Consider the following 15,164-nt stretch of genomic DNA (forward strand, 5'->3'; position numbering starts at 1 on the left):
CATCACTGAGAACTAGACTGATGAGTATGGCAGGGTTCCTCACCTTTAAAAATACTTGTCTGATTAAAAATAATCTGTTTTTCTATGAATTTAGACACATTTAGACTCAATTCAACAGCCTTCACCTTCAAGTTTTACAAGGAGTTCCCTTCTGAATACTGTACCATAGCTAAATGCTCTCCCATTCCATTGGGGACCTCTCGTTCCTTTTCATTATCAGTTTTATTACCCAACAAAAGCACAGGTATATTCTCCCCAGTTGCCTCCTGCAAATCAAAAAATAAGTATCAGCTGAGACATTTTCTTTAAAAAATTACAGATCAAGAGGATAAACAAACAAACGTCACAGTGCAACATGAAATTTAAGACACCACATACGAGCCAGGTAAGTGCCACTTTTCTTAGGAACATATCAGGCATTGAAGTTTGACTAAAGACATCAAGAAGACAGATTCTGCTAGACATGGCACTAAAGTGCTCAGAATTTTTGATTAATGGGCCAGCACAGTAGACATTCAGGCTTCATTTTAAAAAGAGAGAGAGAGAAAACTATGATGCTACACAGGCTCTGACACTGTTCATATACAGCCACTGCTTTTCTAATTACATAGACAGGAGAATAATAATGACATCTGGGTACAATTATGCCAAATAAATTACATAAGATAGGTGGAGAGAAAAAATACACATAATAGGCACAAATATAAACTCATTCTAAACATGGTTAGAACTGTTACTAACTAAAACATCACAAAGAATACATCCATAAAGTGGGCTGAATGTCAAAGCAGTAAATGGAATCAGTCCATAAAAATGAGTGAACCATTCCAGCTTGAAAAAAACATTAAGGTTTTGATTACAGCATTTGATTTTTCTTCATCAAAACTTTGAATTCTCCTCTCAATTTTATCATACTGAATTGTAACAACTGCTGATTTGTTACAATCTTATATTTAATAAGGGCCCATTATTACATAGGCATCATAGTACTTTCACTTCGATGGAACTACTCAGAGGAGGAAAGCTGTGCCCATTAGGAAAGAGTTGAATGACTGAGTCCTGATTTCAACCTGCAAAAGCACCTAGTGGCCGTTACAGAAAACAGTGTTTTACACTAGAACACAGGCCCAACAAAATACAGCTAAATAATCCTGACAGACCAATTTATCCTCTACTTTTCCAGTAGCAATATTCAGCAACAGTGAGCACATAGAAAGCATCATACTTTGTTCTCTCTAGCAACTCAGTCTTTAATGGCAGCAGCCTCAGTTTCATTTATTTTTATGTTTTCCTGTGGCGACAAGCAAATTCAGCTGCCTAGTTTCTCAATATGTTGTCTATGAACCACAAAGATGTACCAAGAGAAAAAAGAGAATTTCTAAGTAACAGAACCCACTCTGGGGTATGGACTATGTTTTTTTTTTTTTTTTTTTTTTTTTTTTTTTTTTTAAGTGTTAAAAGGATGATCTCTCCTATCAGTTACCCAGGAAACTGAATTCTCTACCATGAACCAGTTTTACAGCACAGAATGTGGATACTACAGGCTTACAGCTTGTCTTCAGTATAGTCAGTTTCCCGTGAGCTACATATTTGGTTGTAAAACTTACTTACCAATAGTATCACTGAATCAAAGCATCTCCCAGTGTTAGTAGTGAAACAATGGGAGTCCTCAGCTAGATAACCTTCATGAGAAATCAGAGGACTCCATACTGGGCTTTCCCCTCTCTCCCTCTCCCCCATTTTATGTCCAGTAGGAGGAAAGTCAGGTGCAAGGGAACTGATCCAGTAAGCAGTAGCCATTGGAGATATTTACTCCTTAAAACCCTAGAACTGTGATTATTTTCATGGACACTAAGCTTCTAAAAATGGCTTTACTGGTAACTATGCAGATCAAAATCACAAATAAAAATGTAATTGCTACCACAAGAAACATGCTGCCTTCTCTGCTTTGCCCAAGCTAACATTCCCTGTCTGGAAAAAAGTAGAGACTACTGACACAGCAGTTTAGATTTAAAACTATGTAATGTTACCTCAATGCTCATGAGCCACTGCTTGACAGCTGTGAATGTGTCTTTTGCTGTTATATCATACATCACAATGACACCATCAGCTTTTCTGAAAAACTGCTTGGTAATACTGCGGTACCTGCAAGTAAGAATCTGTTTATAGCTCTCTTCTCTAAGAGAAGCAGTAATGTGACAACGTAATTCCTATCTGCTAGACAGGAGCTAACAGGACCTAGATCCCATTGGCTGCCCTCAAGAGTCAGAAACAGGCATCCTATGCATTTATCCCTCTCTCAGCTCAGTGTAGGCCACAGCTATATGGGCTGGTATTAATATACATCTTCCTAAATCAGGGCCCAAAACATGGCCACCACTTAAACTGCTTACACTCTAAATCCATGGGCTATCCATACGACTATTAGAAAACTGCTTTGTAGAGCTTACCATCTACACATCTTAATGTCCAATGTAGGTGAATAATACTGCACTGTTTTAATAGTAATCCAAAAAATAACAGAGCTTAATTTGCCTCTTCAAATTACATAGCAAGCCAGTAAAATACAGATAGAAAAAAAGAACGAAGAATGTTGCCATGCAGTTTCTTCCAACATTCTACTCTTTGTGAGGGTTAAATCCATATTTATTTTGCTTATATATTAATTCCATAATTCTATAAACTAGAGGATGGAGAAGCTGTGATACTGATCTTCACTGCAGATCTTGTTTGAAAGTAGAGGCATATTATGAATTGTGGAGAGCCATCCTGTTCTTCCTGAATCATGAGCCCCCTTTTTACATTCAGCAGAAGGCTCAAGAATGACACTCTTACTATCAATGACTGCAACAGCAAATAAATTCTTTGCAAAAAAATATTTTTGGAAGGAAAGTGTTTGGAAAAGTTCCCTCTGCCTTGTGTAATTGCTTTTGGGTTAGTCCCAATAATCAGTTGCATATCTCAACTTCTCCGCTCCTCCTTCATTTTAAGCTTGGAAATCACAGCAGAAATTTCTTCCTCACAAAGAGCTCTGTCTAAAGATAACAAGATTTCTGGGGATTTTTGTGGTTTTTTTTCACGTTTCCTATACAAAACCCAAATCATCATCATCCTTGCTTTTAGTAATAGAAAACTGCACAATACACAAGGAAATGGAGAAGGGAAATCAACACTATAAACTAATGAAAACTTGGAAAGATTGAACTAGAAATGAATCGTTTTGGTGAAAAAGCTCAATTTTAAGTCTGAAGGCATTTTCTGCTATAGAAATAATTACAGAAATAATTCTAGGTGAATTTTTAAATCAGTCTTCCTCCTGAAGAAGTTGTGTAGTACTAAACTTCTAAGAGCTTTAGTAAGAATCTCTTTAACAAACTAGCAGCATTTTAGTGAATACTCAGCACCAAATCAGCACATGTTATAGATGCCATGGAAGGTTCTATATTGTGATTTCATTGGCTCTGTTAAGAATATTCCTATATTTGTTCCTCTCCTGAGAAGCAGGATTAGGACCCTGCTTGCTAATCTTTAAACAGATATTTCAAGCATATAAAACCTTAGAATGTTTTTCTCACCGTTCCTGGCCAGCAGTGTCCCAGAGTTGCAGGGCTACCTGGCTATTATCTACTGTGACTGTTTTCACACTGTAATCCACACCTATAACAGAAGTACAAGGTAGGTTGTCTCTTTATATGCTCAGTTAGATCTTTGAAAACCCAATCCAGCAAATGGCAACAATTCCAGTAAAGTAACAATTTCGCATAGATACTACATTTTGTAGCAGAGACAAAAATTATGTCTCTAAAAGAGAGAGACATAAATTTCTGTTACTCTCTCTATATAGTCTCTAACTATAAGACAGTAGGACCTTTTTACTTGCCAAAAGATCTTCAGTAATAAAATACTGAATGGTAACAGAGTAACCGAATTTTGAAAAAGTTGTAAGATTAGTAAGTTTTCAAATCTGGGTACATGATTCAATCAATAGTCCTTCTGATAGTCCATAGCAGTCTAAACCATTTAGTCTGAAATTTGTGCTGTATAACTTTAGCTGTCTGAAAATTCAGCATTTTGTCTGAACCAGCCATGTAGGCTTTCTACAGTCAGTGGAAAAAAACAAGGCATCACACTAAGGGGCCAGTAGAACCTAACATGCATGCTGGAGATGGAAAGGCTGAATAGCTGGAGAACCTCTTCCCTGCTACAGCATATAGGAGATGAGCAGACTATAGTTAGGTTAGTCCCTTAACTTTTATGTGGCTAAATGGAAGTGAGACAAAGATTAATTTATCAAAGTTTTTAAATGAATTATCTCCCAATTCTCCCCATCAGGGATGATATAAGAATCTTCTGGATATTTGTAACAATCATGACTCTTGAACATTAATCAGTCGCTGCTTCCTCCTAATGTCAACCTGCTGTCTATTGTACCATACTGTACTGTATCACAGAATCACAGAATCAGAGAATAATTCAGGTTGGAATGGACCTCAGGAGGTCCTCTACCATTTCTTTGAGGCCTTCTGCCACATCAAAGGGATTTACCACTGGCATTAACGTGGAAGAATCCAAGCCTGAATTCTTTCAATGGGTAATCAAGAAATCTGGATGGAGGATATATATTCACTATTTGTATCTCAAGGGAAGGAATTTGAGCTATTCCATAAAAATCTGAGGAATATTCTATTCTCCAGATTGTTCATATCACTTTGGAGCCGTCTGTCTTGCCAGCCATACAACTTGTAAAACCCATAGATGTGAAGACTGACTTGAAGCTATGACAAACACTTTCTTGTCATTACATTTGCAACATTATTGGATGGCAGCTAAATGATCAAAAGGTCAGACTCATTCCTATGCTTTTCCTCTGGAAGCTCCAGGCAATTTCCCACACTTTATAAGAGCTCAGAGCCGTGGGAACCCTACCACCATTTAACAAGTTAACATGGACTGGATATAGCACCAGATGAAGACACTTAAATGTAGGCTTTTGGTGTCTTAGGCTCCCATTAGAGTGCAGATCTAGTCAATGAAGAACTAGTAGTCCAGGAAATTATTAAGCTCACAGTGAAGTAGACATCAAGGTACCTGGTCATATGAATTGCTCTCTTGGCTCCTCTAACTAGATTGATGGGGAGGGGGAGGGGGATTCAACTGCTTCCTCACACGCCCCTTCTACTATCTGAAAATGCCCTAGAGTATTCAGTATGTTTGTTTCAATCTAGCTGGACACCCAGGAGACCTACACTCTTCCAAAGCAGCAGCTGTGGGCCAGCTGAAATTCCCAGTAGTGCTAAATAGAGGCTAAATCCCTATGTTAAGGCAAGCAAACCCCCCTTGGATCTACACTGACTCTAACATGAGCTTAGACATTTAATGCATCTTAAACTGAGGTGTCTCAATCTACTCCGTATGTCAGGGTAGCTACAGCAACTGGTCACTTGAGTGCTCTTAGCTTGTCACAAATGCAAGATGAATCCACTAATTTAAACACCTTTTATTGTGATCAAGTTTTATTTCATATCTGCTACAGAATAAATAAGGTCTATATACAAACTAAATATCATTAATGTGGTCATTTACAGTAATTCAGCTGCCTTGCAATCATCTGGTTATTTTTTGAACCTTAATTATGAGTCTGACTTCTGAAAGCTTGGCTTACAACTTCAGGCAATGCAAGTACAATGTAAGTGCTAGTCTTTGAGAACACTGGTCTAACATATTTCTTTCTTGCTTCTTATAATGCTAAATCTTTAAACATAATTGAGATATGCTACTTCCTACTTTAAAACAAAATCAGATTCCTTGGAGGGGTGGAGGTGGGATGGTATAGTACAATGCAGTCTACTGAACAGGATATAAGTTTCAGAACAAAGAGATCTACAAGGAAATTCTACTTCAATGATATCAATAGGATTTTCTGATTGACTTCAATGATGACAGGATTTTGCTACAGAGACTAACCTGAACCCTCTCTGTCAATAATCTGCTTCCCAATTTAGCAGAGTTGCATGTCCTACTCCCCTTTTGGATGGAGGATTTTACAACATCTGTGCATTTGCATTTTACAACACAGGCCTAATATCAGTAGAAGCTGCTAAGTACTGTTGGAGCAATAATAATGTTTGTAATGTTTCTTAAACTTACCCACAGTAGCAGGTGTGCCTGGGAAAAAACGATCTTCACAGAATCGCCTTAAGAATGAAGTCTTTCCAACACTTGAATTGCCAACAAAAATAATCTTGAACAAGTGGTCTGGGACAGAGTTTATTCTCTCCTCCTTCAAATAAGAGTAAACATTAGTCTCCAACTGCTCTCACTCTAAATTCTGTTGCCTTTCCAATTTGCCTTGTTTTGAAGGCTGAGGTGGGAAAAACAAAGGATTTTATCCCATCATGTTCTCCATTACTTATAAAGCAGAATTCTGTTTCTTGAAATAACTCAGGGTTTCAGATGATTCCCATGCATCACTGCAGATCATTTGAAGTTGAGTAATTTGGGCTCACTGAGATCTGGAGGTATGTTGAATATGAACATTGAAACTGCATTGAGAAGGCAGGAACCTAATCAAAACAGTTTATTTTCATCCCTGGAAATCAAAACTATAAGCTTTGCACAGCTCTGTTTAGTGGTTTCCATCCTGTACCAATGACACAGTAGAAACAGCACATCTTCACCCAGATAACAGAAGCAAAGTCGTAACACTGGCTCATACCATCTATTATCAGGTTCTCCTCTCTCCTATCTCTACTACTGTGGTGCCAAGAGTTTCTGTGGTACACCACATTCATGTTTGTTTAAAATCACAGACAGGGAGAGAAGGGGAGGAGAGAGACACAAAGAGAACATTAAACCCAGTTAATGAGGCTGCTAACATTCAACCAACTTCCTGCCATTTAGTTCTTCAAGCAGGGGGAAGAACAATTTGTTCTGCCTATCCATGTCCTGTTTACTGCACACTAAGCTAAATAGAGGCTGGAGAGAATATTTATATACTCTATTAAGTATATTTATTACTCCATTACTCCTAAATCCCTTCTCTTTTTATGTAGAATGGCTTGCTTCAGGAAGAACACTGCAGCACCAGCTAGTTTGCAGGGGTGCCCCAGCTGACCTGTTGTTCTAGTGTGTTAAAGGTGGGAGGAAGTGTGAGATGAGTTATGTTCTTAATGCTACAGAAGGGGGAGCAAAACCTGGATGCTCCTTTATTTGTGGGGAGAGACAGGACAGGAGGGAAGGAGAAGGAAGGAATGGAAAGGACCTCTGCCAGGCATTTGAGGCACGGAATCCCTGAGACTGTTGACTTCGAGAAGGCATCAGAACTGGACTCTCTGCCTCACAGTTCTTTCAACATGACATGGAAATCTGGCCTTGCAAATGTTTTGTACGAACACACTGAAGCATTACAGGAAAGAACAAAAGCTACAGAGCTACTCCTGAGGAAAGTAAAAAAAATAAAAAAGCAACTAGAGCTGCTGTCTTCCTTAATATGAAAGAAAACCATTCATTACTGTAAGTTTTGAGGGCCCAAATATGCGCACATCTCTTTTATGGACTGGCCCCTTGTTATAACTATACAGACAGTCCTCACCTCTATTGTTCACTTATAGTTAAAAACCCCAAATCTACTGCAACTATAAGCTGCTATTAATACACATACATCTATATAAAGCACATTTTCAGTTCTGCAGAAAAACATTCCCAGCTTATTAGCCAATTTCCAACAGTGATCATTATGCTGTGACCTCTGGGAATAAAACAAGTTCACATACAAACATCAACTTGGCACAATTTTTGCAGTGGTTTTGCAGTGGCACATATTGCAGTGGAACAATAACTGAAGAAATGGACTAGCTGATAGGAAATAGCTTGTCCCCAGTGATCATTCACACTTCAGTAGTGCAGGTAGGAGGGAGCTGGGTTTGCTGAGTGTGGAGAAAAAATGGCTAAGTAGGGATTCAACAGCAGGGATAATGTAAGGAAGACAGATCCAGATTCTTATCAGATGCACACATTGGCTGCAGATGCAAGTTGCAGTAAGAGAAATTCTGACTAGATACAAATTCCCCAAGACAGTGGTGCAGCATTGGAACAGGTGCACAAAGAGCCTGTGCGATCTCCATCCAGATGTTCAGAAATCAACTGAACAAGGCCCTGAGCAGCTTGATTACGTTTTGCAGTCAGCCCTGCTTTGAGCATGAGGTTGGATTACAGACCTCCACAGGCCTTTCCCACCTAACTCTTTCTATGATTTTGTGTCGTGACTGCTTTTGCCAATCACTCCTCTGTATTAAACTTTATTAAATTCTGTCTCTGAAACTTTGTCCTCCTTAAATTTCATGCTCCTGTGTCTGCAGGGATATTGTCTTGGCCTCTGTTTCCAAGTGCTGCCATAGTCTTCTTTCCAGCTCTGCTCACCTCAAAGGAAACATTAATATTTCACTGATATCTCCATCTTGTTTCTGCTTTTCAATTTTACAATCACACAGCTGAGAATTAAATCCTCTATATCTTGCCAGTCCCACATTCTCACACTTTACTGCTGGACTGCTGTCTTCTGCAATGAGGGCTGAGGAGGCATGCTCTTTCAGGAGGAGTTACTAAGATCACTGTACCACCTCAACATTAGGTAATGGACAAACTTTTGTGCCTTCCAGAACATATTCACACACAGCTGGTGAAGTCTTTTGCCTTTGCAGAGAGAACACTTGTTTTATGTGAAACTATGGCCCTTTATTTCCAAAGTTCTTAAAGACCACATTAATCTTACAGTGACAGACACTTTAGAAATAAATGCTTTGAAAAGTCCCAAGGCTTAGTGATATCAAAAAGAAATCACAGTGAAAGAAAGCATTCTACATCTTTGTATAAGCCTTATAGTACTCAAATACAGAACACTTGGAAAAAATAAGCTCTTACCTGTTAGGCAATACCTTGCCCTCTATGTATTTTCCAATGACAGACCCTGATCTTTGCTTCCAGCTGGCTTTTGGAACACCTTTTTTGCACTTCTGCAGAAATAGAGAATTCTTCTCACTAATTTACTCCTGTTGTTCATTATGGATAATTGCCTTTACTGCAAATGCTGAAATAATGCAATGACTATGACAGAAAACATTGTAGAAAAAATCCTAAGAAGCATAAATGCTTCAAAATCCTCACTGATGGACAGTCAGAACACAAAATCTCCAGATCCTGCAAGAATTAATCTTTGTGAGCTAAGTGGACCACCATAAACAGCATAAATCAGCATAATGTTATGAAAAGAAATCAAAAGATCTGTGGTGATTTACACTAGCATCTTCTTGTAGCAATAGGAGGACAAAAAGTGTCAACTAAGTGGCCTTAGTCTCCTTAAGCCATGGTACTACTGGAACTTCTTTGGAGCCCATTCTCTGGTGCTGGACAAAATGTTAACAGGATCTCTTCTTAGCCAATACCAATAGGTTAGAAGTTTTCCAAAATACTGATTCAGGTACTCAGATGTTGTACTGGTATATAAATGTTTCAGAAGAGTAGTTACTTTTGACTGAACGGATTAACACAATTGACTTTCTTTTTTTTTGGATTATCTCACCCCCGCATGATTGCATCCTTAGCTTCTTATTATGGTTATTATTAAGGTTCATCTCCCTTAAGATAGTGCCAACTTTATAATTCTAAAAATGTAGCTCCTAAAATATTTTAAGCCCCATCTTTTGAGGATGTTCTGATCAGTGTTTGCTCAATACTGGGAATGGAAATGATGGCTATTTACCAGTAAAAATACGTCACGTTCATCTCTGAGATGTTTGTTCCTCTCCCTACGAAGAGAGAAAAATAAAACAAACAGTGGCACCAGGAATTTAAAATGGGCTATCTTTTCTACTCAACATCAGGAGACAGACTAGACAATTTACAATGGAGAAGGCAACATAGATGCATTTTAATTTGGCATATATACATCCTTGATCATGCTTTATTTACAGCCTCACACAGCCAGTTTCCTATCTGAGGCAAAATTCCAGTGGGGCTACACTGATCAAAACCAGCTGGCATCTAGCCATCAGCCTGCAGTTTATCAAAACAAATGCCTCAACACAGAGAAACCAATTCTGGTCAACTTGCCTTCATTTACTCTAAATTAGAAGGTTTAAAGCTTTTCACAGAAGATTCTTCATCCTTATGGGGAGAGGGTGTAAGGAACACCCTCTCCATCCATCTGGTGACATCTGTGAAGACCATTTATGTCCCTCTGAGGGCTACAGCTCTGGCTATCATGGAAAAGTCTCTCTAGGAAGCATCCAGCTTCCATTCATTAAGCAGAAGAGGTGGAAACAAAAAGAAATGGACACTCCAGGCAATCAGCCAGCTCTGATCACATCTGCAGATCTGAAACAACCGCTGCTGTCAGCTGTTTCTAGCTGTGTCCCCCTTACCAGCAGCAGGGGAGATTACACCACATGAAGTGGCCTATGCAGACCCATTTGGGAAATACAGTGCAAAGTATGAACCTATCCTCAAACTTCAGCATGGCAGTTTCTAGGTAACTTTTTAATGAGACCACCTGAAGTAAATGCACTAAATTGAAGGCCTAAGGGCAAGTATAATCTATAGCAAACTTACTACAAACAAACAAAACTAACATTGTTGCACATTAGAAAGAGTTACAATTACCAAGAGCGCCAAATTTTAAGTTCTATCTGTCCCAAAATATTGTAGAGAAAATCAGCTGGCCAGCTAATTTTACAGATAAACTCATTGGCAGAGTCTTCATTTTGACTGTGCTTCCATTACTTCAGAAACAATAGAGCCTTTCAGCAAGCTTCAATGATCCTGTGGCCAGGCTTCTGCCATTAAGCCTGCTTTGAACAGCTCACAGTTGTTTTACACTTGGCCTCTGGAAACAGAAGCTATCCACAACACCAAAACAAAGCATCTCTATCACCTTTACTGCCTTCTACCATATGCAAGGATTGGGCTGTGAAGATGCAGATGACATAAGGACATACTGCCTTTCGTATTAAGATACTCTTTTTGCTAGGTTTTGTATCATCATCCCAGCATCATTTAATCTATTAACGTACAGCTTTAGAATGATGTAAAAAGTTGAAAGTAAGGTGCACATTACCTTAAGAAATCCAGCTGCTTCAGAAGTCCTGATTTCTCCCTCTGTAAGGTTTCTGTCACCCTGTACACCTCCCTGTAACAGCAGGAAATAAAGAGAAAAAAAACTGTACTAACCATGGTAACAACATTGCTAAAATGTGTCCTCCTGGGAGTACCCAAATTTGCGACCTCACCTTCTCTAATCCTGTAGCCTTTATTCCACATGAATGGCCATTAATTTATAAAGAAGCTTATTCAGCAGAAAGCCCATGGGACCAGAGCAGTTTGACTTAGCAGAGGAAGGTGTAGAAGTTCTTTTTTTAAGAATTAGAGGGATTAGAATTTCTTCATTCAGAGAGCTTAAGATGGTACTGGGACTTGCATTCAAGGCAGAGAAGATGTACAACTGAAGTTCTCCTTACTCACGGCCACTGAGGATCACGTGACGCTTTACACAAAATTAGTTTGGGACCGTATGATCCACGGTACATTCCATACAAGTTCTTTTCAGTTCCTATCCTAAACAGTTGTGCAAGCTTAAACACTGGACCCACAGTCTCAGATCTTTACATTAGATTTACACCATTTGCTTTGACTTAATCGAACTTAGTGCCTGGCCCTAAATGTTTTCTGCCTTTCAGTGGAGCCTGAAGTACTTCCTGTGCACAGTCTGAACATTATACCTGCTTCAGCAGCTCAGGTTTTACCAGACTGATATAGATGTTTAAAGCAACACTGCAGGTGCAGCTGAATAGGGCTGAGCTCTAATTCCATAAAACACTATTGCATCCAAAGTGTTTTGTAAATGCAGTAGCATTATTCAGTCATTTCAGTCAATTCTGGGCAGATTTCCTCTGTAGCTTTAAAACCAGATCATCTCACAGTCTTTAGTCTGGATCTGAAAAGAGAGGCCTTCAAAAAGGAAACAAACCACCCTAAAGAGGAATATTTCTGCTCTCTACTTCCGAACTACAAGTCAAACAGGTAAACCTAAATATAGTGTTCAAAACATAGTGCCAGATCTTTAACAAACATTTATCAACAAATTTCATTATTTACACCCTCGAGAAAGATTAAATTAGTAATAACTAACTAGAATTTTGCACAAAGCTTAGCAGAAAATGAATATAACATTTGATCCAATATTGTGATCTATACTGAAACTTGCTAAATAGACATAGCTCTGACGTTATGTAGTTCGCTGCTGAAATTAGTTGATCCATCAAGATACTCAGCACAGTTTGGCATCCAACTGCTCTCTACTGGCAGCAATACGCTTTTATATAACCCTAAGCTCTTTTGAAAATGTCTTCCATTAGATAGACTTCAGCAAATACAACTGCAAATTACATCTTCATGGCGCTGTGCTTTTTGTCTTTTTAGAAGGCCAGAACAAGACAAGTAGACTGACCAGTCACCTAAAAGACATTTGTATTCCTCAAAATATAAATTGTAAATATTTCTTACTGCAAAATACTTTTGTAATTCAGAGACAGAAACCAAAATCCAAAATATTTAAACTGTAAATCCAAAAAAGATGGTTCAGGAATACCACTCTGAGGTCTTGTGATTCAGCAGCATAAGTGCCTTTTTACCTTGCTCTCCAGGCTCCTTGGTCAGAAATTATGCACTAGCCTTGCTTTTGATGAAGAAAAGAAGCACATCCTAGCTGTCTCATAGCCACAGTACATTTTGAGAAGTGAGTCTTAGACAGACTTAACCTTGAAGACGATGAAACATCATGTGCCACAACTGTAACTTCTGTAAGGAATCTTACTGATATTTCAAAACTAAAGCATACTTTTTAATCAATTTAACTGATTTTTAAACCAAAACACCCCCAACAAATAATCTGGGGGGAGACAGCATTCACATTTTGAAGAAGTAGTAAAAGCTTCTGCAGAAACCAGACTTACTATAGAAAACGTGACAAATTATGTGGAAAAGTCACCAGAAATGCACTTGGCTTTGCTGGTGGTTTCTGCATATATGATCCAAACTTAAGTCACAGCACTGAGTGCCCTGATAAGGAGGTTCACTGACATGCCAAGCAGATGCTCTAGCACTACAGTAGCTGGAGACTTACATTTCCTTTTCCTCATGCAGCCTTGCTGATTCCTCCTGAAGCATTTGTAACTGTTGTTGAGCCAGACTCAGTTCATGAGACGTTTTCTCCAGGTCTCTCAGCAGCTCCTGGTTTGTCAGTTTCAGCTTGGTGTTCTCTACTTTGGTTTCTTGCTTGTCACTGAGAAGTTCTGTACATCGTTGCTCTAACTGGAACGGAAGAAAAGTACTATAATTCACTGAAGTATCTTGGCTTTGAGGTTTTTCAATTTAAGACCTGGGGTTAGTTGAATGGGGACTCTATTTCTGTCAAAGTCACCATATGATGGTAATGTATAATAGCACTCTCTTGCTGCTTTGAATACAGACATAGTTATGCCACCCTAAAACAAAGCATTACACCCTTTCCGTGACTGAATTTTAACCAGTTCCAAAATGCACCAAGCTAAACTACAAAAAGGTGTTTACAGGGCTGATTAGGAATATTTAGTTGATATCCACAACCACTGCTTTAGACTATTTCACACCATGACAAGGCCAACACAGAATGACTCAGAGTTCTGGATAAAAATTGTTGTTAGACTTAATTCTGCCAAGAAGTGTGAATTAGAGCTATCACATTTAGAGTCACTCTCCAAAGTATATACGAAGGAAAGATACACATGCCCTGAGAAACAGAGGACAATAGTTTCTGCATGTAAGGAACCAGTTCAACCCATTTCTCCATGCTAAAAGAACAAGTTAAGATCAGAGAGAAAAACTAACATGGACTAAAATTAGGCCATTTCATTTAAAAGAAGGCACTGCTGACCTGAAGGTATAAAAGCTTTTTATTTTGTTGTTGTTGTTGTTGTTACCATGCATTTTAAGGTATGTCAAATTTACATTACAAAGATACAGTCCTTGACAGAATGAAGGAATCTATTCTAACTATGTAAAGAGACAAGATGCTTCAAGTACCTAGACTTTCTCATCAGAAGAGTGGTTTTGGGAGAAGCAAAAAGTGATCACAATGAACTGACAACACTACTAGTCAGCACACTAGTGTTCACTAGTGGCAAGTGTTCACAGCTCCATCTGAAGTCAACAAGGGTCAAGGAGACTCAGTCCTCCAGAAAACCAGTCCCAAATACTGCATTTGTTGACTGTTGTCACAAGTTTGTAAACACATTATCTAAATCTTCTGAATGTGGCTTGGGCCAGCTACAGTGTTTTGCCCATACAAAACACACCACTTCTAGTCCATACACACCAAGTTGCCAGTTCCAAATTTGCTTCCCGTTACCATTCACAGAAGTAAAGCTTGATTACAAGTGTCTTCATGTCTGTATGCAGAAGACAAGGATAGCTCTAACCATGGTTCAGAAATCATAAGTAAAGCCCAAGGATCTTTTTTCTGAACCTGCTTTATTTTAATCTGAAAGGGGCTGTGTCTTCCACTGGCCTTCCACAGACAGATACAAGATACAAGAGATGATACATTAGCACCATTTCGGTAAAGTCATTCTTCTGTTCAAAGAAGACCATTTCTGTCATTCTGTCCACACGGCTTGCAATCTCATTCACAACGTGAACTGGCTATACTACCATAAAAAGACAGACTGTATTAATCACTGTGTCATCAAGAATACAACACCACACAGTAGAAAGGTCTGCAGTGACATGATGATAGAGATCCTAGTAACAATGATAATTCATAAGTAAGATAAATTTTTATTAATAATTCAGTAAGATTAATTTTTAAGGTTAATAATTAAGCTGCATTGAGCATTCCAATGTTTTGCATATTTTTACAGCTGCTGTTAAAATATTTCTGTTATACGGTAATGGGAAGTGCTGAACACAGGCACCACAGATGAGGAAGAGTCTGCAGCTGGGATTCTCTAAGACGTTCTTTTTGCAAACACTGTCTTCAGACACCTATAACTGGGCAAAACTATGGAAGCAGGATAAGCTGAGAATTTGTAGGTATTTTAAGACACATCCAAAACTTTGAAGACACTCTAAGAAGA

At 38.6% G+C, this 15,164-nt stretch overlaps 1 protein-coding gene across 1 annotated transcript in view; it reads right to left on the reverse strand.

Annotated features, from left to right (window-relative positions):
- The window catches only part of CRACR2A (calcium release activated channel regulator 2A), a 57,620-nt gene that overhangs the window by 7,897 nt on the left and 34,559 nt on the right, over positions 1-15,164 (reverse strand). The window contains 9 exon segments of the mRNA XM_064518398.1: positions 165-266; positions 2,031-2,145; positions 3,576-3,657; positions 6,148-6,316; positions 6,318-6,447; positions 8,920-9,011; positions 9,758-9,803; positions 11,111-11,182; positions 13,175-13,362. Of these exon segments, the coding sequence (XP_064374468.1) occupies positions 165-266; positions 2,031-2,145; positions 3,576-3,657; positions 6,148-6,316; positions 6,318-6,447; positions 8,920-9,011; positions 9,758-9,803; positions 11,111-11,182; positions 13,175-13,362 (996 nt within the window).

Source organism: Dromaius novaehollandiae, chromosome 1 (genome assembly GCF_036370855.1).
Source record: "Dromaius novaehollandiae isolate bDroNov1 chromosome 1, bDroNov1.hap1, whole genome shotgun sequence".
Classification (NCBI taxonomy): Eukaryota; Metazoa; Chordata; class Aves; order Casuariiformes; family Dromaiidae; genus Dromaius; species Dromaius novaehollandiae.